This window comes from Lotus japonicus, chromosome 2, assembly GCF_012489685.1.
Source record: "Lotus japonicus ecotype B-129 chromosome 2, LjGifu_v1.2".
Classification (NCBI taxonomy): domain Eukaryota; kingdom Viridiplantae; phylum Streptophyta; class Magnoliopsida; order Fabales; family Fabaceae; genus Lotus; species Lotus japonicus.
In genome coordinates, this window is record NC_080042.1 from 71,538,998 (window position 1) to 71,562,230 (window position 23,233).

The 23,233-nt window shown below is 37.0% G+C and overlaps 2 protein-coding genes across 3 annotated transcripts; both read right to left on the reverse strand.

The window, feature by feature from the left end:
• Positions 1 to 222: 222 nt before the first annotated feature.
• Positions 223 to 3,466, reverse strand: LOC130739260 (xyloglucan O-acetyltransferase 4). Its single transcript, XM_057591512.1, has 3 exons — positions 2,994 to 3,466; positions 2,588 to 2,877; positions 223 to 1,364 (listed from the first exon to the last, which is right to left on the reverse strand). The coding sequence occupies exons 1-3, from the start codon at positions 3,283 to 3,285 to the stop codon at positions 573 to 575; spliced, it is 1,374 nt and encodes a 457-aa protein (XP_057447495.1). The 5' UTR covers positions 3,286 to 3,466; the 3' UTR covers positions 223 to 572.
• A 3,982-nt stretch (positions 3,467 to 7,448) lies between these two features.
• Positions 7,449 to 14,342, reverse strand: LOC130739261 (uncharacterized). Of its 2 annotated transcripts, none has more exons than XM_057591513.1 (5): positions 13,770 to 14,342; positions 12,655 to 13,026; positions 10,586 to 12,566; positions 8,260 to 10,498; positions 7,449 to 7,917 (listed from the first exon to the last, which is right to left on the reverse strand). In XM_057591513.1, the coding sequence occupies exons 1-4, from the start codon at positions 13,869 to 13,871 to the stop codon at positions 8,295 to 8,297; spliced, it is 4,659 nt and encodes a 1,552-aa protein (XP_057447496.1). In that variant the 5' UTR covers positions 13,872 to 14,342; the 3' UTR covers positions 7,449 to 7,917; positions 8,260 to 8,294. The 2 variants fall into 2 exon arrangements, with proteins under 2 accessions (XP_057447496.1, XP_057447497.1); XM_057591514.1 differs by having other exon boundaries at positions 7,449 to 8,004.
• Between the last annotated feature and the right edge of the window lie 8,891 nt (positions 14,343 to 23,233).

Here is a 23,233-nt window from a genome sequence, read left to right on the forward strand (position 1 = left end):
ATGACTATAGAATAAAGGTATTGGTTGTTCAAAGTTCAAACAGTGAAGAAAGGTATTGGAAGTTGATTAGTAATAACTTCTCATAGATAAAATATTGTTTCTGTACTACCTAATTTGAAATCAAAGTTGTAAACAAAAATTGATGTGTATGCTCTGTCTCACTTTAATATATGATAAAATAGGCTATAAGTGCAACAATTACAACTGCAATCCTAATTTAAAATTCGTATACTTGATTATCATTAATATTGCTGTATTATACTAATGAAAAGAAATAACCAATACTACGATTATATTGTTGTCTTATTTGTCTTATACTTATGAAAGGAATAACCATGAGTATGTGCCATGGTGGATAGTGGTTGCCCACCTTATTCTTTAACCATGAGACCGAGGTTTAGATCGTCACTCATGGGAATGGAGCACATCTCATGACCAACCGCTTACCATTTAGTGCAAGTCACGGGTGATACTCTTAGGCTCACCAAAAAATACTAATGAAAAGAATGTAGATATTTATCACTAATATTATTGTTTACTGCTGTATACAAATGAATTTATCTATACTTTTGTTAAGTTTGTGCCTCAAGTTCAGAACTCATCCCAGCCTCCCTTTGAAGAACAGCAAACAACAACTCACTCCACAAATCAACAGGACCAGGCAAACACCAATGAGTACAATCATTGTAACCCCTCATCCACTTGTTACCCCAATGTTCCCCAGGGTGCCCATCTGGTCTCATCAGCATAGCCTTAGTAACATCCACTACTTCAAACCTCTTCCCATTCTTCCTCCCTTCACTCTTTGCTCTCTCAAACTCTTCCATCTGAATATTCCTTGCTTTCCAATCAAAGCTTCCAAAATCAACCTCCCCTTCACTCACAGGACCTGTCCTGTTACAGTACCCTCCTGTGTCCCAAAACCCATTCTCAAAATGCGCCGGCGCGAACGTTCTCATTAATGTGACCGTTTTCTTACACTCCTTGCAGTCATTGATGTATTTGAATGCAGTTCTGAAAGCTATTCTGAATATCGAATCTACGCCGTAGTCAGTGATATTTGGTTGATTGCAAAACACACAGCCTACTAATTTTGAAGCTTCATGAAGGTACATCACTCGGAAGAACCAATGCCCATCTGAGATGATTGCATAGTCTAATTCAGGTAATTCTTTAGCCCAGTCATCATCTACCTTGTCTATCTGCAAGTCGAAAGTGCTTGATCCTGTGCCGTTTACCATTCTTTCTTCACCTACTATGAGGAATCTGCTCCACAGCAACATGATAGTAAAGTCATGGTTAGGAAAATACCATTTCTGGAACTTTTCTTCTGAGCCCTTGTAAATATCCTTTGGTGCTTCCTCCTGCAAAAGTTCGAACAAAATTGTCACATTCACACCCCTGTGAAAGCCAGAGTTTCTCAATCAATTCACAAAATCTGGAGCATGAAAATTCTGTTAAGGATTATCCATGGCAATGATCTTAATGATTGCATTAAATCAGAGAAACTTGGACTTTCAGGGGACACATTTAACATTATAAACATATCAATCAAAGGAATTTACTATGAGCTTATTACCATCAAGGGAATCATTGTATACAGTCATTTAGTGTCATGTTCAAGACCCAGATTATGATCCTATGACATGAAATGGAATGATTCTCATTTATTGTCCCTTCTTGCTCTAGTACATTTCTTCCTTTATCAGTACCAAACACATCATGTGAGTAAAATATGAAGACAGAGAAGAATCCATGCAATGTCAATGATTAATACCTTGGTACTGACATAAACATGGACATGACATCATAGTATACAGCAATCCTAATGCTGATTCCAATCAGAAAGCACCAGACATGGGATTGTTGACATATCACATTAAATATAATTAACCATAATTCTAAGAACTATTGATTAATACACTTTCATATGTTGTGACTAATCTTTAATTTAATCTAATAGCATATGTGAATTTTGTTGGACCACATGCTCTATTTTTTAATGCAAAGATTTAAAACTCTTTTAGGGCACTCTTTTAGTATAGATTGCACCTCACTCTTATAATGCTGTACCTACACCCTGCACTTCAAGGTTCATGATCAGATAGCTACCATAATTTGAACAAAGTTTGTAGCTACAATACTATCTTAGTTTTGTTCCCCTTTAAGTGTGATTATATACTTTTTTTTCGAGTTAGGGGAGTGCCCACAAGAGGCAAAAGTTCCAAACAAGACACATGATACATGTGGTGTGGTATCACATTCAATTAAGTTTTGTTTTTCCCTTGCACTCCTTTTCACTTGAAGGAGAAACAGACAAAGTCAGAGTTTTACTTATTTACTTGAGTGATAACTAAGAAAATAATTGGACAAAGACAAATAAGAGAAGCATGTGGTACATCACATTCAAGCTTCTTTACAAGAATCACATTCCCCTTACAAAGCAAGCAAAGAATTTCAACTCTACAAAAGCCAAAACTAAGGGTGCAACGTGTGAAAACAACATGCACTTGAAGTGAAATTGGTAATTGAGTGAAAAACAAGGGAATTTCTTTAGACTTTAGAGTCCGTACCATTTGACACTGACCTGTGACAAAATGCAGAGGAGGGAATCCATGTGGTTTGTGGCAACAGAGTCACCAATGAATGCCATTTTCTTGCCGCGAACCATGTGGAGGAATGTTCTCGGGTCGAACCTCGGAAGCTCACACTGCTCAGGCTTCCATTTCCAATTGAGAAAATCACTGTCCTTTCTCCCTTCCTTGAAACAGTTTTTGCTCTCAGGGATTGTGGTGCAGCTTGAATTGGTGTAATAGGATGATGATCCTCCTAAAGATGGAACCCAATGACCCTTAAACAGGTCACATGATTTCTGCACTGCAAACAAAACAAAAATAATTGAATATACAAACTTTGTTAAAATTCATTGTTCCAAACTGATCAAAGGGAGAAATTTTGGTAATGGGAATGATCATTTTTGAACATTTACATACCCTTATGTGGTTTGGGTGATGAAGGCTTTGGTATCATGGTCATGACATGTTGTTGTTCTTTTTGTTGGGGATGATTTTCAAACACGTCACGGTCTTGATCGGGCACGAGGGTCAAAGGGTTTGGAGAGAAGAGGAAGAAAAAACAGAAAATGGAGGCCATGGAAATAGAGGTCAAAACAAAAGGCATCCCCATTCCCATGTTCATGCATCTCTGATCCCTTTTGCCATGGCTATGATTGTGAAAAAGCGTAGTAGAAGATGTCTTCATGGTATTTTCTAAAGCACCACTCATACACAACACAGAAGAGAAACAGGGGAGGGAGTGGTGGGGTTTATAATGGTGGGAGAATCATGATGAGAGCATAAATCAATGAACCATGATCAGAGGAAAAAATGGAAGTTTTTCTTCCATCAGAGAAGTTTAGGGGATTTATATTAACAGAGGAAATGATATCTGGTCATGTAAAAGGAAGTTTAAGGGTAAGAAAAGGTGTGTAGTAATGTTTGTTTGTTTTTCCCTATTTATTCATCTTTAAAATAAAAAAATGGTACATAAATGTCATCATTGTATTCAAAATTATTATGATATTTATCTTTTTGATTTACCAAAAAATATCCGTCAAAATTCCCTTCAAATTCTTGTACCTTTCATTCCCCAACTCATATACATCAATAAAAATATTAATTAGTTATTAATAAAATTTAATATTAAGCATCATATTAATTACTTATTGTAAAACTGTCAGCTCTCATATTTCAAAATAATAATTATTAGTTTCCGATTGATAACTCAAGTGATAAGAGTTATGAGACATATGGGTTTGGATGAGGTGGTCCAGGGAATAATCCCTGGAGAGAGCAATTTATCTTTCCAATGTACCAAAAAAATTATTGTTATCATTATTATTTAAATTGAAATTATTAATGACAATAAGAAAAAACTTAGAAAAATAGTGATAATGTAGTAATAGGTAAAAGTTAAATTGACTTGACCTTAACATTAATAACAATATTAGTTAGAAATTAATTAAAAAAATTATATTATTCATTATATTAATTACTAGTTGTAAAAGTCTTGATGAGTTTCTCATTATTAATGATATCTTGTGAAAATATTAAATATGATAATGATAATAGTAAATAATGGTAAAATTGACTTGACACTCACATTAGGAACAATAATGGTTAGTTATTAATAACCTTTTATATTATTTATTAATTAATTACTAATTGTACCGGTTTTCAATTTCTCATTATTAATCACAACATGAGAACAAATAAGTAATAAGTAAAACTAAAATTTACATTGACATTAATAACAATATTATTTAGTTATTAATAAAATTATATGTTATATTGTTATTCATTATATTAATTAATAATTATAAAAAAATCAATTTTTTCATATTAATCACAACATGAAGAAATATTTTAAATAATAATATGTAAAATTGACTTTAATTAGTTATTAATAATCTTTTATAATTAAAACTAAACTATAATGATTTATACATAAAATTAACAAATATTATAAATAAATATGTGCAATGCACGAGTATTATATCTAATTAGAAGATGTATTGTATAGAGGAGTGTTACCATAATTAACCATCTTAATTCTCATATGTTGACCCCTATTTAGACCGGGGTGATGGGCTTACTAGCTATATTATTCCGTAGCAAAAATATTGTGGGGGCAATTGCCCTCTCACTACTGAAGGTGAATCCGCCCCCTTCTATTTTTATATATCTGTCATTATAAAGTTTTAATACAATTATTAAGAAACAATGTTAATAGCATTGTACTTATGTATCGATTTTTTATCCAAATATGATCGTTGTATTGCTTGACTCATTCATGTACACGACGACACCTACGACAATAGTATTCGGCTAGTGAAAACTATTTAAATGAAATTGTCAATAGTTCTGTGTAAGATTGTCATTGGGGTCAAGCACATGAATATGTCAGTGCCATATAGCAATCCTCATTTTTGAAATCTTTGTGTTATCGGTTTGAAAGCAAGTTTATCAGTTTATATAACAAAAATTTCAAACAAGAAGACGATGTCTTAGTTCAAGACTGAAAAAACTATCGAGCTCAAAGAGCATTTACGGTTAGAGTTACAATTAAATCATCATCCAACCAACCCATTTAGGTTATTATCTTTTCAAATATACTAAAATTATATTTTTCTTTATTTTTCAATTAAAATTTTCGAAATCAAAAAATATAAAATAAAATAAAAAAATGTTTTCTAGGATGAGTTTGGCTTGGAAGCCACCTGCACCGTGTAATTTGACGCGTGGCGTCGTTGAATAAATCCATGCATGTGAGCAGTCCCATGTACCCTCACTACCCTTACTTCACGGCGCAATCCCAATACGACCTTTTGCACTTTTATGCAGCAACGTACGTAGTAGCGTGTGTATGGCGTAGCACTACTACCACTTTTTCATCTGCCATCTGATCAAATGACCAACGAGTACTGATCTACACCTACACGCTTTGACCCTATTTTCATGCTCAAACTCGAATGCATATATGACGAGGAGAGTTCTAATTGGTGGTGAATATCTCACTGAATCGAAACCCAATATTTATATATTTAAATGATTGGAATTGTTGCAGAGTGCAGACAACATGGGAAACAGTTTGCAGACCATTTTATTCTCTGTTTTTCATATATAAAAATGAGATCATCAAACCACCTTAAGTAGCCGACATTCTTTATATTTGAAAGGTTCAGACTTCAGACATTGGATGATATATATGATATATCACATCAGAGTTCACAGGTCAAAAGCACTAGCTATGACTACGTGGTACGAGGCAGCATTTAAAAATTAAGATGGACCTTTTTTTTTCAAATTAATAGCCTTCAAATTAGAAAGTGTTAGATTAGATAGATGAATCATGAATAGGTTGAATTGTTCAAGGCATATTATTCAATTTTTTTTGGTACAACAAGGCATATTAAGTTATTAACAACCCCCCCTTCAAAAAAGTTATTAACCCATTAGAGCATCTATAATGGTAGGAACTTATTTTAGGACTTAACTCAATTTTTGTGGACCCAAATTGCCACATAGGATTTAAGACACTCATAAGGTCTAGTTTCTACCATCTAGTAGTATTGAGTTGTTGTCAAGTAAAAACCTAAATAGTATGCATGACTATTGACTAACAGTACATTGATAGGTGTTATCACAAGTGAAGGAGTATGAACTCCATGAGAACCATAGATTTTTCCCAATCGATGGGATAATATTCTTTTAAAATTTAAATAAATATCAACTATAAAATTGCATAACTATGCATGTATGATTATCATGTTAATCAATCAAATGGTTTCTAAGCAATCAATACTCTGAGACTCTAAATAGCATCAAAGAATGAAATAATATAAGGGTTTTTGGGAAGGATGCTAAATTTCTCTTTTTTTTCACCAGAGATGATGTATGCATTATTATGGAATTATCTTAAATTGGGGTAGATATTGCCAATTCTGTGAATTCTTAACTTCTCTTTTTCAAGCATAAAGACAAAGAATATTTTTGTTTATGAATTTTGTCAATTGGACTTTTTGTAGGTAGTTTGGGCGTTTAGCTCGCCATGTGACCCCAAAAAAAAATTGTAACCAGGGACAATTTGCAAAAGGAAGTTTTTCTTTCAACCAAATTGCTATTTAAGGGTGTCAAAAACACAAAATGATGAAACAGAGTCTGGGGCGTTGAATCTGGGAAAATATTGATGGACACTTATACATGCCTAAATGGGAAGGGGAAAATAGCAAAAAGGGTTTAAGGGAGAAAAATTGAAAACGTATTTAAGGTGTCAAAGGTTGAAATATACTGAAATGTCAAAAGTGGGGTTTTGTGGTCATTATTTTTATTAACATGGAAGATATGTATGTTGATGCTTTATTGTTCCAACATGCTCAACTAATGGTTTTTGGATATGGTTTAGTGTATTTTAGAGAACTTTTCGAACTCTAGTTCTCATTCAGTTATTCCTCTCCCCTCCGTTCCAAAAACTTCGAATCAAATAAGTGTTAAGAATCTCTCACCTCTCATCACCAAGTCTTTATAAAAAAATTGTTTTTATAATACAATAAAAATCAATAGAGAAACCAAATATAATTTGATAACTCACAAATATGCGGCAAACACTGCACATTTCTGACAATTATTACTAGTTTATTCTGGCTTCAAAAATGCTACAAATAGTAAAAGACAAGCAATGCTGGGTTGTGATGACATAGTACAGCTCAAAAGACAAAAATAAACTACACAACAGACCAACTTGTTGAGAGGATATCAGACTCAATGATCGGTAAAAGCAAAATGGCACACGTATTTTGTCACTTGAAATATTTCATCACACTCACGCCTTCGCAACAAAGAAAGAATTCAACACACCAATTCAAGTTAAGGGAGAAGAGACACTGGCCATGGTGGCTAACCTGTGCATAATATATCAATAACCAGAATGTGATAAGTGACAAAATTCGGAAGTCAAGACTACAGCAATAACTATATATGTAACAAAAGTTGGAAAAAAAAAGATTAAAAAAGACAAACTGGCCTCAAGCCTAGCCAGTTCATGCATCCAATCCTCTCCTTCCAAATGCTCGAGAATGGATTGGGCTGTTGCATTGCAGGAAAGTCACAGTCAAACACTTGATGCCAATTTCTCCGATTCTAGGTGGCAATATCACACCTGCTGCTGTTTCGGTTAGATATCTACACAGGAAAAAACTCATCTTCAAGAGGCAATCTGTGGAAGCAGATTTCATACAACCTCTGATCACTTGATCAACTCGGAAACGTAGAGGCACATTGGTTGCCTCTATCTCTGCTTGTATTCTTCATGGCTCAACACTCAATTTATCCCCAGTTTTTCTCACATTTTTTATAAAAGCTGCATAGTGCCAGAATAGTAACAGTTTCAATACATTACAACCTTCAAACAGCACATTCTTCAATGAGGAAGATGCAAAACAGAAAACTACAACCAGTAAAAACGAACTGGTTCAATACAGAGAAATTTGAGCATAAATTTTTTACAGAAATAAATAACTAATTAAAGAGAAGCTTCCAACATCCATGATTGTCCATTTAGAAATATGTTTGGTACATTGCGAAACCACAAACAAAACTACCAAACTAAAATAAAAAAGTTTTAGAAGACAAGTAAACTAAATATGTTTGAAATCAAGGTTTAAAAGGCTCATGAGGGTCAGAGAGCTTAAAAGGGGCTGACCTCCTCTAAAGAATCTATGCTGAAGAGCCACGATCCTACTGCCATGAGGGGTGTTTGTAACTGAATCTATCAGTTCCATCCCAACCACCATCAGGTTCTTTTCTTTTCAATGCACCTGCCAACTGAAACATCTTCAGTTGATCATCCATCAAGGCTTGTGAATTGGGAACAGAAACTTGCCTCAATCCAGAAGGCAATCTATCATCTCTCCGCTCAGCATCTGTACCACCAGGGCCTGAATTAAGATCCAGACTCTGACTTCCCCATTTTCTGCTGTCAGGCATCACATTGCTTGTACTGCCTGGAAGATTCATAACATAGGGACGGGGATATGTGGACGAGACAACACCACCAGGCCCAACTGGCTGTGAGGGCATCGTAGGAAAGCAAAGACCACCCACCGTTGATGAATCCAGAAACGCTGTTGAACAGCCAGAAAAGGAGTTTGAAGATAATGGAAAATTGGTCTCAAATGGAAATCCTGGATATGGAAAGGGTGTGGTAGGTGGATAAGCAACAGCAGGAGAGGATGAGAGCACAGGCCCCCTATACATTTCCGGAGCAAAAGGTGTGCTACCTGTTGGACCTATGATGCGCTGTGACCCAGCACCAGCGACATAACTCTGCTCCCCTCTACCAGGCAGAAGTGGTGGGACAGTAATTGCAGAATAAGAATTGCCTTGAGGAAACCATGAATAGTTCCCAAATTCAACACTATTTGTTCTCGGGCCATGAGCAGCTGTAGAAAACGGTATAGCACTTTTCAACTGCTGACTACGTGCTGGAACCTCATTGCAAACTTCATCAAGGCCAGGCCCATTATTTAAATCAAAGTCTCTTGAGACACTTCCACCATTGGACAACCCACTGGACAACGAAGGTTTACTCGGTAAAGGAATATCCAGTTTGCTCATAGAGAAAGACCCGGCTTCAGGAGTCTCGTCCACTCTGTTTAAATCAAGATCAAATCCTACAGTGCTACGATCGTGGGGTCCAGATTCTAAAGAGCCACGTGAAGCTACATCCTCAAAACTTCTTTCATCTGCCACATTTAAATCAAAATCTAAAGGAGGGCGACAAGGTTTGACTGAAGTGGCATCAACAGATGTAACGTCACTAGTATTTGAGGGTATCTCCGCATTTTTCCTAGGTTCAGCTGGACGGAATGCACTTGTAGCAGCTGACCCCTTCCATCCAAGTTCCACTTTACTTCGCAATGGGTTTTCTGGTAGGACAACTGGACCTTTGGCAGCAGATGCCACTGTAATTGAAGCATGGAAGCCCCCGGAAATAGATGAAATGGGAAAAGGCAACGGACAAGGAACATGTACTGCAGATGATGTGCTAGGTTCTTCTTGTCTAACAATCTCCCCTTGGCCTACATCTTCAGCAGGAAAGCCTTCATTTAAATCGAAGTCCAGCTTTACTGCATCCGACCCAGTAACAGTTGGGGATGGATTAGCACTGTGTGCATGCCACTCTCCTGCAACCTCAGATTGATTTCCATCTACGTTAGACTCGCATGTCTTAGGCAATTCCTTCACTTTCCCATGAATTGCTGGAAAATCTGAGTGAACAGCTGAGCCAGAACACTGAACAAGAACATCTTTTCTACCCGAATTCTCTTCAGCACAATCATTAACACCATCTGAAACTAGGGAATCCAGACCCGTTTGTTTTTCATCAGGCTGAATCTCCAATGGCTTCATGTCATCAGCCTTTTCATCCCTGGATACCGTCAAAGCATTACCAGAAGCAGGTGAAGTGACATCCTCCTTTTTCAAATCTACGGACTCACAGTTTTCTGTGACTGGAGAGCCTTTTTGCACTGATAAACTGGTACCTATCACTTTTTCTGCACTAATCTGGTTGTCATTATGTACAACTGAAGATAACTCAGGTGATTTTTTACCGAGTTCATTTTCAGTCTTAACAGTTCCAACAGCTTTTGAAACCAGCATTTTCTCGTTCTCTGTGATTCCCTCATCCATGTGATCGATCTTCTGAACATCATCAAAAGAGGAAGTCCTTGACCTATGCTCCTGAAAATGTGCTGCTCCAGGTTCTGCATGAGTCTCCTTTTTAGCTGGCAATATAGCTTCAGAAGTGTCTTCTTTCGTTTCGGGCTGTAAGCATGGACCTTCAGCATTCTGTAACAAATCTGTAGTAGAGAAATTTATTTGTGTTCTGCCTTCACTAGTTTTCTCTATACAACTGGATGCAATGGCTTCACCATCTCCTGAAAAGTAACATGTTAGTGTCATAACAGGTTGCATTGAATTAATTTTGAATTGCAATGGCTCAACAGTATTCAATTGATGCTCACCAGTAGCGGCACCATCAGACTGTCCCAGGTTGCGAGCACCTGCTTCAAAAGAATCTTTTAACTTGCAATCATTCCTTGAGCTCGATTCATCAGCTGCAGGAGACTTCCTCTCAGGTGAAACTGCAGGTGAGACATTTTCAGATCTGGAAATTTCCCCTGCGGCTACAGTAGCAAGCAGATTCATCCCTTCATCTCCAGGAGACACAGAGGAACTTGCTTCAGAAAATTTCACACAGCTTTCAACTAATGCATTCATGGGGCTTAAAGAAGCATCATATGTCTGCCTTGATCTGGAAACAAATCCAGATGAACTAGCGGGTTTTGACGTCTCTGCCACTTTATCACCATCTTCATTAGCACGGCACCGCTCATCAACCATTGGAGAACCCTTGGCTTCATCAACACCAGCCTTTTCATTACCATCACATGCATCATTTATCACATTTGGTGCAACATTGGTTTGCAAACAATCACTTTTAGCTTTCATTTTTCTGTTGTCAGCCGGAGGTGATGCTTTGCCCCACATCACACCAGGTTCTTCAAAAGAGCCTCCACCAGCTCCCCTAGAAGGACTGCGACCAGTGTTTGGTAACCTGAGAATGAGTCGCTGATTATTCCCTTGATCGGTAAGGGACCGATCAGGTGATTTTTCATGGGATGCTTGAGTTGGTGAAACCTTTTCAGAAGGTGAGCTCCGGGTAGAATTTTTAGCAGAGCTATTTTCCTTCTGAGCTACAGCAACACCAGCCCCATGTAGACCATTACTGGACTTCCGAGTTCGAGATGCACTGCCAGGAATTTTGCTTACACTCATCGACACTGCAGTGGAGTTCTTTGCATCTTCCCTACAAGAACCGATAGCTTTTGCATCACTAGAGTAGGATACGCTGTTATTTTGAGATTGACTGGAACCACTGCTCTTCTCCTCCTTGATAGGCGTCAGAGGTAGATCAGAAGTTGCAGATCCAACCAAGACTTTGATGTTTTGATCTTTCAGGTTACTGCCCCCTGAGGTAGTCATTGGTTTCGTTGAGCCAGGAGATGACTTGGATAGTGCTTCTCCAGAACTAAGCTTTGTTTGGGAATTTTTAGATACTGAAGGTTGAATAACAGAGCTCTTTGCAATATTCTCAGAGAATCCCCCACTTTTCCTACTCCCAAGGTGAGGAACCTCAGAAGCTGTTGGCTTTGCGGGCCAAGAAACAGTACGGGTTGAACTAGGTTTTGAATCATTCATATTCATTTCAGCTTCAACACGTTTCTTCCACGTGTCTACTAAACCCCTGGCTTTCCTCTGAATTTCAGAATTTTTGTGGGTGCGTAAATGATTGACAGACTTCCCAACATTACATGTTTGTAGTGCATGAAGGTTCACAGGAAGTTTATCCAATGCACGAAGTAAAGCCAACAAAAATTCTTCAACAGACTTGTCACTTTCTCTAGGCATATTACCATCACCAATTTTTCCCTTATGGACCTCTTGCAGCCATTCATCCAAAACGGGCAAACCCCTGAGCTGTACAAACCAGCCAAGACAGTCATACCGGTCCGTAAGCGCTATTACATCAACAAGCATTATTCGCCCAGCTAAATCAAGTTTTTTATCAGTACTATCAGGCTGCATGAGTTGTACCAGTCTTTCAACTCCTTCAAAGTCCACAAGTCCACCTTTATCAGTGATTTTAGCAATCTCAGACTTTAACATGCTCTCCGGTCTAAATTGACCAGAATCACCATCTTCTACTTTAAATAACCGCTCCTTTTTAGATGAATCAGATCCCTGATCACCACGATCTCTCTTTTTTCCCTTACCCTGTACACCTAAGGAAGAACTATTTTGAACGTTATCAGAACCAGATTTCAATGGCTGTGTTGATGTTGGACCATTCAAAGGTTTAGGAGAACGGCCTCCTGATTGCACAGTCCCATGCATTTCTAGTTTTGTCTTGTCTAATAGCTGCTCAACTTCTTCCTGCTGTTCCTGAATCCAATGACAGCCATTGATCACAATCAATAAAACATAAACACAAAAGTAAGTGAATAAAAATAAAAGATGTATGAAGACTAACATTAATGTGGTCCTTATCAGTTAGCCACCATAAACAATTGTTCTCAATGTCATACACTCGTCTACACACAAATGCGGATAACCCTGAAGGAAGTTCAACACCTTGACGAAGAAATGCGACTTTACACGGATGGAGTAATGATGCAGCAGGTGTTTCATCCTTGTGAAAGGAGTAGAAGACTTCGTTCGGTGCAGCTTCCAGGACAATCCCTTTAGCTAGCTTCAAATCAGCAGGTCGGTAAAACCAATTCACTTCTAAACTTGGACGTTCTTCTTTATCAAAAGTCAACTTGCGAATTATTCCAATAAAAGGAGGGGAGTCCTCGGGTGGCTTGAAAAGTGCACAATCACCAACGCGAATCTTGCGTCCATCCTGCAATGAGCAGGAATGCTGATTAAATAAAACTACCAAATATTCAGGCAGAAGAAAAGGGCGTAAAAGGAATCTGAATGTAGTTGAAGCAGATATAGGAAAAAATAACAGGGGGAATTATAGTTATGTAAAAAGAATGCTAATTTAATAACACAAAACAATCAGGGTTATAGGAGAAGAATCAGAAGATAACAAATGCACATTGGAATCACCGCAAACAGCAAATGCATTAAGAGAGGGAAATGGAGACAGTCAAAAATCACTAGAAATTGAATAAGTTGCCAAAACAACATCAATTACAAATAAATTGAAGATCAAAAGGCAAAACAAACAACCCAACCATCAGAAAACAGTCATGATAAGTGAGATAAAGAACAACAAGCAATTTCATACCAATACGGCAAGGAAACCATTCTAGCTTTCTCTCAAAAATGTTGGGATTAATTAACACAAACACAAACGAAGAATACCCAGACAAGCACCAGATCAGCAGGACCAAAAACCCCAGAACACGCGAGACATACATAGATACCCCACAAAAGCTCGTGTCTCACCCTCACCCTCATCAAGATTAAGATCGAGCTGTGAAATCCCCGACCCAAAAAGGGGCAAAACCCAAAAAATTAGGTCAAAATGAAAAGCACAAATATTGGGGAAAAAAAGTTTATAGAGATTTCTAGGTCCTTTCAAGACCAAAAAAAAAAATAGCGAAAAAAGGAAATTCGCAAGGATTGATATTATACTTTGCATATAAATTCAGAATCAGGAGCTACAGTGGGCGCGTTGGAAGGTACAGGCCACATGTGCCGGCTCTGTTTCCACTCCTCAAGACCGAAGCCATGCATAATCCGCCATCATCCGAGTCAATCCCAGGTTCAACCCTGAAAAGAAACATCAATTCGAAATCGAATTCCCTAAAACCCTAGATTCGATACAATCTGAAAGGGGGAAACCCTAGATCAAGCTCACGCTCGCAGATCTCCTCCTCGAATCCGCCATGAGCACAACAACTGAAGCAATCGATGGAAACGGGAAAGTAAAGGGGCTTTTTCTAGGGCTTAGGTGGCAAAGGCGAAGAAGGGTTATCACTCCGAATTGAAGGGTTGTTGTTGTGATTCTATTCGTGTCATCGAGATCGATTGATCGCTCTGGAAATAGCGAAAATCCAGAGATTTGGTGCGAAGGAACCGCGACGATGAGAGAGAAAGTAGAGAGAGAAAGAGAGAGAGGGGTGCGCTTGGGTTACGCGAAACGGCGAGATTTTGAGAGAAAATTTCTGTGAGAGAAGAGAAAATTTTGGGGGTAAAGGATTTGATTGATCTCCACGATTTTCCACCCTAAAACGTGGGCCTGCTAAAACGACACCGTTTTGCTTCTTCCGTAACGGACTCACGTGGCTTCTTCACTTTACTCACTCACTCCCTAAAACCCCGTATATATGAAACGGAACCCCGTATATTACTACTTTCTATTATTTTCAAATTTATTGTAATTTTAATATAGTCAAATAAAAAAATTAATTGGATGTAGGTGTAGAACTTATTTTGCATTATCATTGTATAATTACTAAATCTTTTGATATTTTCCTATGGTAATTGAGTTTGAATTTCGAATATTGTAAATTAATTAATTTGTGTTTGTTTACAGGTTTGGTTTGATTGAATGGAAATAGAGCATGTGGATCACTTTGGCCTTTTTAGCATTGGAATGGGATGTTTGGCTTTCTAAAGGTAATAAGGTAAATCATTGCGGAAAAACAAACAAGTTTGTGTGAGCGTTTTATAGGTTCAAATGTGCGTAAATGTGAAATTGTGGAATTAGAGATTCTCAATTGACGAGCGGGAGCGGAGGCAGAGACAACGTGGATACAGACGTTTGAAGCTATAGAATACAAACAAATTAATGATACTGCAAACGTGTGTAAAAAAAGTAAACCATTGCGGCTAACAAACAAGTTTGTGTTAGTGTTTTATAGCTTCACGTGTGTGTGAATGTAAAATTATGGAATTAGAGATTCTCGGTTGACAAGCGAAAATTATGGAATTAGAGATTCTTGATTGACGAGTGGGAGCGGAGGCGGCGTAGATACAGACGTTTGAAGCTTATAGGATGCAAACAAGTTAATGATATTACAAACGTGTGTAAAAAAGTAAATCATTGCGGAAAAACAGATAAGTTTCTGTTGGCATCTGACGGCTTCAAACGTGCGTAAATATAAAATTATGGAATGGAAGCTTCTCAATTAGCGAGCATATGAAGCGGAGGCGACGTGAATACAAATAGCCTATTAGAGGTTACTATGTTCGCTCCTTATGATAACGAGATAGATCATGTCTTTTGGGAAGGAAATATAATGTGGATATAATTCACATTGCAACTATGGCATGCATGTTTTTTTATGCATAAAGAGTAGCAAATGATCCTTCTCCTGAATTAATCATCTCAATATGCGAGTTTGATAAAATGTTGTAAACAATATCTATGGCAATGATAATAATGGCATTTTCCATTGATTTCTAACACACCATTACCCAAAAAAAAACACCATTATAAAGATGGTAGTCCACTTTCAAAAAGTAACACACCATTATAAAAAATGACTATAACAATTTGATAGTTGTGTAAAAAAGTCACATGACAAAATATTTTAATTTTGATTATTCATGATTAGATATGATGATCGTGATTTATTCTTATATTCTCATATAAAATGATTATTTTCATAAAATACATTCTGATCGATTTTTTTTTTAAATTAAGTTATTTTATTAAAAATTTCCTCTCTAAGAGAAGTCACTTTCTTTACAAGATCGAACCAAATGTCATAGTTTTCGTGGAGTTTATAGTGCATACAAAGTAAATGATCTTGAAGTTCATAATTCTAACTTGCATTTATAGCGATAAGAATGAGAGTAAGAAGAGACTTACCCGAATCTATTATTATGAGTATTCTATGAGGAAATGGAAGTGAATAATTTGGGATGTTTTCTCCCCTTTAATTTCCACCTATAATTCTTGGTGAAGAAAATAAGTATGTATTCCTAAAACTTTTAAACTAATATGATTGTTTTATTACTTTTTTTCTTAAACAGTTTAATTAAACGCTTATGTTCTCCAAAAAAAAACCATTATCAATGGCTACGGGGCGCTAGTACACAAAAAGGACATTTAGCGGGAAAGTTTACTAATAACATTTGTTGACAGTTTTCAATGTCAATAATATCCCCCGCCATTTACCGACTGTTTTGGCCGCCAGGAAAGCATTTATGGCATTGCCTATTTACCAAAGGTTCGAACTGAGTATTTTTAAGGGTTTTTTTTTTACCTGGGATTTGTACTTCCACTAGAGCTGGATTCTTGAGAGTCTTAAGAGGTTTAAGAATTGATGGTTCCTTTTCTATCTCTGCAAGTTGAGATGGATTTGAAGGTTGTCTTTGAGCTTATTACAATTAAGTGTCCAAGAAACCACCCATGCGTGGATCTTGTGAAGGAGATTGTGGAGCTGGCTAGCTCTGGGACATCTCTTTTCATCTTATTTTTCGAGAGGCCAATCACAGTGTTGACTGCTTGGTTAGGCTGAGATATGAAGTTCGATCAAGAAGTTCTTTTTTATTGTGATAGTATCCCCTCCCTTGTTAACTTTTTTAGGTCATAAGTTACTTGTATAAGTGTTTATAAACTAAGATCTTTTACATAAGTTCTTCCAAATTGAACTTATGTGATTTAATCAAATGCCATATGTGGTGAACACTTGCAAAAATAATTAGTTTATACTTTAAGTATTTCCATCAATAAGTTAGAGGATAAATTTATCAAAAATCACTCATTTTTTAAAGATCTACTAATCTGCTATGATTCTCAAAAATCAATCAATAGACTACATACTCAGAATAACAAAAATAAAAGAATTTAAAAGTTAAAACTATAGCAAAACATAATGGAACACATTATAAAAGACAATTACTTTATAACAAAACTAAAATATAATAGTGTTTTGATGTTTTTCTAAAAGTTTATTTATTGAAAGAGACGACTACAATTTTTCAAAATAACACTAAATTCGTAAAAGAAGTTTAAATGTAACATAACTCAGTGGTTGTTGTGAGATTCTTCTCCACTTCTATAGAAGAACATCCTACAAAATAAGTACTGCATTTCACTTTTGGTCAAGCAAAAAGGCTTTCAAGAGTGCAGTGAAAACTCTTGTATAGTGATTGATTCCCTGCAACAGCAGCTACAGAGACGGGTATATAGTTAATAACACACCTTTTAAGTTTTAACACACACACCAAAACAACCAGTCAACCATATTGTTTTACAATGAAAATCCAATAAATTTCACTAGCACATGGTCCAGCACAACATTTGGCATGACCAATATCATGCACAATGATAGTGAAAACACATCAGGAACAACAAGCCCCATGGATGATGCACTCAATTTTCTATTCTCAAACGCGCTTATATAATTTTAAGCTAAATTGGAACCATCATCAATCACCCTAGCTATACTCATGGGTTGTGTGACTTTTTGTAATTCATTCATTCATATCACACAATTAAGAAATGATATTCACACATCAGAGATACTTCTACTACTATGCACCAGTAAAATGATAAGTGTATAAAAGTTTTGACCAATTGAACCTTTAATAAATCAATCTAAACCATTTAATATAAGAATCAATTTCTGAAAATTTACATAAGAGAACTGCAAAGAATATGATTGTAGAAGATCGGAGTCGGCTAACTCAAGGTTCTCACATGATTTGTCTTTTCCTTGTAGGTTTCTAATAAATAAGGATTTGTTCCTAACCACATGCTTTTCTACCCATATAGAAAATAGGAGCATAATCCTAAACCACACTTGATTAACCCATACCCGAAAAACATGATGAAGATCTAGAGCGGAAGCGTACCTGAATGAGCCATGGGAATCGCTGAAGGATCTGGGGTTGTGATCTTCCAATTGTAGATCACCCTTAGGGTTTCCTGATGTTCTCCTCTGATGGGGATGAGGAGAAACTTTTTACGTTGTTACGTTGTTATGTCTACAATTGGGGACCATAACCCTATAAGTAACTGCATCAGTTACAATTATGTTTTCAATATTTCTAATTTGGCCCCTCGTCAAATTAGAATATTGCCTTATGATATCCGCACAATACCCTTTCATAACACATATGCCCTTAGCCATAAGATCAATATTAAATAGACCACTTTAGTTTTGGCTAATTAAATAATGACCCTAACACAATTAAAAGTTACATTTGTGACCCAAAATTCTAACAATCTCCCACTGGTCACATATGTAACTCTACACATGTGTTAGACTTTATGAGCTCAAAAATGCCATTATATACCTTAAGCATATCCAAATAATCTCGTCCATTAGCCATGCCAGTACATAGACCCAAAGTGATTTTCGTTATATCAATCATAACTAAACCCATCAATGATTACTAGTACTGACATAACTAAATGACATAGATTCATTATGAAATGTGCAGCATGAAAATCACAAGAAGGTGGCCTGTACTTGTCAATTTTCAACTGGTCCTACTTTACTTTAGTGAGATCATTCAATAACCTTATTGTACAAAGCATAAATAACAGAATATCAAACTTTATAATTAACCAAAAAACATCCAAATACTAGAGTATGCATGCATAATACCAAACATAGAACACAAAATTTATATATGAGTAACTCCCACTAAACTAAGCATTCCTCACACTGCAAAACACCCATGTGAGCAGTGTGCTCATGAAAGACCTTAGGCGGAAGACCTTTTGTAAGAGGATCCGCTATCATGGAGTTTGTCCCTATGTGTTCTATAGAAATCTGTCCACTTTGTACCCTTTCCTTAACAACTAGGAACTTGATGTCAATATGTTTTGACTTGGTCGAGCTCCTATTATTGTTGGAAAATAAGACGGCTGATTTATTGTCACAGTATAACTTAAGCGGTCTTTCAATTCCTTCCACAATTCGCAGCCCAGTGACAAGATTCCTCAGCCAAATCCCATGGTTAGATGCCTCAAAACATGCTACAAATTCTGCTGCCATGGTGGATGAAGCTATGAGAGTTTGCTTGGCACTACGCCAAGAAACTGCACCACCAGCCAACATGTAGATATAGCCTGAAGTGGATCTCTTACTATCTTGGCATCCAGCAAAATCAGAGTCAGAATATCCAATGATCTCCAATTGGTCTGACCTCCTATATGTGAGCATATAATCTTTTGTTCTCTGTAAATACCTCATAACCCTTTTGGCTGCTTTCCAATGATCCATTCCTGGATTGCTCAAATATCTGCCTAACATCCCAACTATGAACGCTATATCTGGACGCGTACAAACTTGAGCATACATAAGACTCCCTACAGCTGATGCATAAGGAATCTTTTGCATTTCCTGAATTTCTAAGTTTCCTTTTGGGCATTGACTGAGACTAAATTTGTCTCCCTTAGCAACTGGAGTATCCCCTGATGTACAATTCTGCATGCCAAACCTTTTAAGTACCTTTTCGATATAGCTCCTTTGTAACAATCCCAGAATACCCCGAGATCGGTCTCGGTGTATCTGAATTCCTAATACAAAGGAAGCGTCACCAAGATCTTTCATTTCAAATTTTCTTGATAGAAATCTCTTGGTTTTGTGCAACATGCCTATATCATTAGTGGCAAGCAGTATGTCATCAACATACAGAACCAGGAAAATATATTTGCTCCCACTGAATTTGTGATACACACAATCTTCAACAACATTCACCTCAAAACCGAATGAGAGAATTACTTCATGAAATTTGTGGTACCACTGACGAGATGCCTGCTTTAGTCCATAAATGGATTTTGTCAATTTGCAAACCGTATTCTTTGGGTCTCCTGACACAAAGTTTTCTGGTTGCACCATATAGATTGTCTCATCAATGTTTCCATTGAGAAACGCTGTCTTGACATCCATTTGATGGAGTTCCAAATCATAATGTGCAACAAGAGCCATGATTGTCCTAAAAGAGTCTTTCGATGAAACCGGAGAGAAAGTCTCTTTAAAGTCAATCCCTTCCTTTTGAGTATAACCCTTAGCCACAAGACGAGCCTTATACCTCTCCACATTACCATTAGAATCCCGCTTGGTCTTGAATATCCATTTGCAACCAATGGGTTTCACACCTTCCGGTAATGGGACAAGTTCCCAAACCTTATTGTCTTGCATGGACTTATACTCTTCCTTTATTGCTTCAATCCATTTTTCAGAGTTGGAATCCTGCATGGCTTACTGGAAGTTGATTGGATCAGCTTCCATCATACCATTATTTTCCTCATGTTCTTGGAGAAAGACTATGTAATCATCTGGAATAGCATTTCTCTTTTCTCTAGTGGATCTCCGCAAAGGTATTGGTTCTTGTAACACTTGTTCTTGAGGATCTTGAGTTTGTTCTTCATGAACCACCATATCATCTTGAGTAGGAGGAGATTCAACAACAATGTCTTGTAGAGGTTCCGTACTTGCTTCATAAGAAGCAACTGTATGAATCAGTTTTGGAATTGTTACCGACTCTTCCTCTAAAGCAAAGTCCCTAATCTTGTTCTCCCCTCCAAACTCAATTTCCTCAAAGAACATGGTTGTTCCCGTCTCAAAAATTGTCTTTAATTTGGGATCATAAAATTTATAGCCCCTGGATCTTTCAGAATAACCAATAAAGTAGCTGCTCACTGTTCGGGATTCCAATTTCTTTTCATTTGGCCTATAAGGCCTTGCCTCAGCTGGACATCCCCATACATGAAAATGTTTCAAACTAGGCTTTCGCCCAGTCCAAAGCTCATAAGGTGTTTTGGCAGCTGCTTTAGTTGGCACTCTATTTAGAATGTAAGCTGCAGTCTTTAGTGCCTCTCCCCAGAGTGACTCTGGCAAAGTAGAATGACAAATCATACTCCTTACCATAACCTTAAGAGTCCGGTTTCGTCTTTCAGCCACACCATTCATGCTAGGTGACCCTGGCATGGTGTACTGTGGGACGATTCCGCATTCCTCTAGGTATTTAGCAAAAGGCCCTGGACGTTGTTCACCTGAACCATCATATCTACCGTAATATTCACCACCACGGTCAGATTTGATACTCTTAATTCTTTTGTTGAGTTGGTTCTCAACTTCAGCCTTAAATGATTTGAACACATCCAATGATTGAGACTTTTCATGTATAAGAAATAAGTATGCATATCTCGAATAATCATCTATGAATGATATAAAATATTGTTGACCATTCCAAGAAGGTGTTGGAAATGGTCCACAAATATCCGTATGTATCAATTCCAAGACGCCTGTAGCTCTATATGCACCAAATTTCTTTGTTTTGGTCTGTTTACCTTTAACGCATTCAACACAAACATCAAAGTTTGTGAAGTCAATGGAATCCAAAATTCCATCTGACACTAGCCGCTCAACTCTATTTTTAGAGATGTGACCTAGGCGCTTGTGCCATAATGCTCCTGAATTGTTATTATCAATTTTACGCTTAGTACCACGTGATTCCACATTCAGGGATTCACTATAGGTGGCTACAGTGCTCAGCAAATACAGATTATCATATCCAATAAGTGAACCGGTTCCAACAATATTTGAATTAAAAGACAACTTGGCTTTACTGTTTCCAAATGAACATGAATAACCTGATTTGTCCAAATTAGAAACTGAAATTAAATTCCGTCTAAATGACGGTACCACAAAAGTGTCTTTCAAATCCAAATAAAATCCAGTACACAATAATAATCTAAAATGCCCTATAGCTTCCACCTCCACCGTCTTGCCATCTCCAACATAGATGTATCTTTCAACATCATTTGGCTTCCGGTAGCTTAGGCAACCCTGCATTGAAACACTGATGTTAGTAGTTGCACCAGAGTCTAACCACCAAGTGTTTCTAGGTACTGAAGCTAAATTGACCTCAAAACAGACCAAAGCAAAAAATGTACCTTTCCTTGCACGCCAAGTGTGATATTTAGTACATTTCTTTTTCATATGCCCAGACACATTGCAAAAGTAACAGGTATCATCCTCTTTCTGTTTCTTTTGTGCTGGAGCATCTGCAGCTTCATTCTTGGGCTCAACAGTTTTCTTTCTTTTGCCCTTGTCTTTAGAGGTGCTAACAAAATGAGCACTTTCTTTCCTTTCTTGCTTCAACCTTTCCTCTTCTTGCACACAAAATGAAATGAGCTCGTTAAGAGACCATTTCTCCTTTTGACAGTTATAAGATATCTTAAACTGACTGAATTGTGCAGGAAGAGAAAGCAATACTAAATGAATGAGCAAGTCATCCGACAGCTCAAGCTTTAGCGCCTTAAGTTTTGAAGCAATATTTGACATGCCCATAATGTATTCCCTTATATTTCCTTTGCCCTGATATTTCATGGAAATCAAGTTCTGAAGAAGAGTACTTGTTTCCGCCTTATCGCTTTTTGCAAAGCGCTTTTCAATTTCAGCAAGGAAATCTTTGGCACCTTTTATCTCTTCCGAGATAGTACCCCTAAAGACCTCAGGAATGCCGCGCTTAATGATCATAAGACTCATGCGATTGGAGCGATCCCACTTCTCATAATCTTTCCTCTGTTCAGAGGTACTAGATTCCGTAGGAGAAGCGGGTTTCTCCACCCTTAGTGCAAGGTCAAGATCCATGCAGCCAAGAACAATTTCCATGTTCTCTTTCCAATCCTTAAAATTTGTTCCATCAAGGATCGGAACCGAATTCAGATTAGCAGATATCGAACCGATAATAGCTGAAAATAGAACAAAAACAAATGCTATAAATATACTCACATTAAGAAAAATTGAATCATCAATACGTTCAAATAATGGCATAACCCATCTCAAGATACCTAGTGCACCATCAATATCATGTCTTTTGACAGTAATACTGATTGCTAGTGGTACTCTTGTTGTAATGATCAAACATTGATAATAAATCATGTCAAATAACAAACCCTTCTTTGGATTGATTTATCATTCACATGTAAACCCTTAAAATTATCACATGTTTATCATCACAGGTGTGTATGAAATCCGGCCAAGCATTAACTTTTCCTTTGGGGTCCATTAATACTCGCATGGATAAACATACACACTCACAAACTTTTAATATTTCTTATGAGTAATCTCCATGAAAAGAGGTCACTTTTGTGACTTTCTTATTTTAATTGACTCATTTAA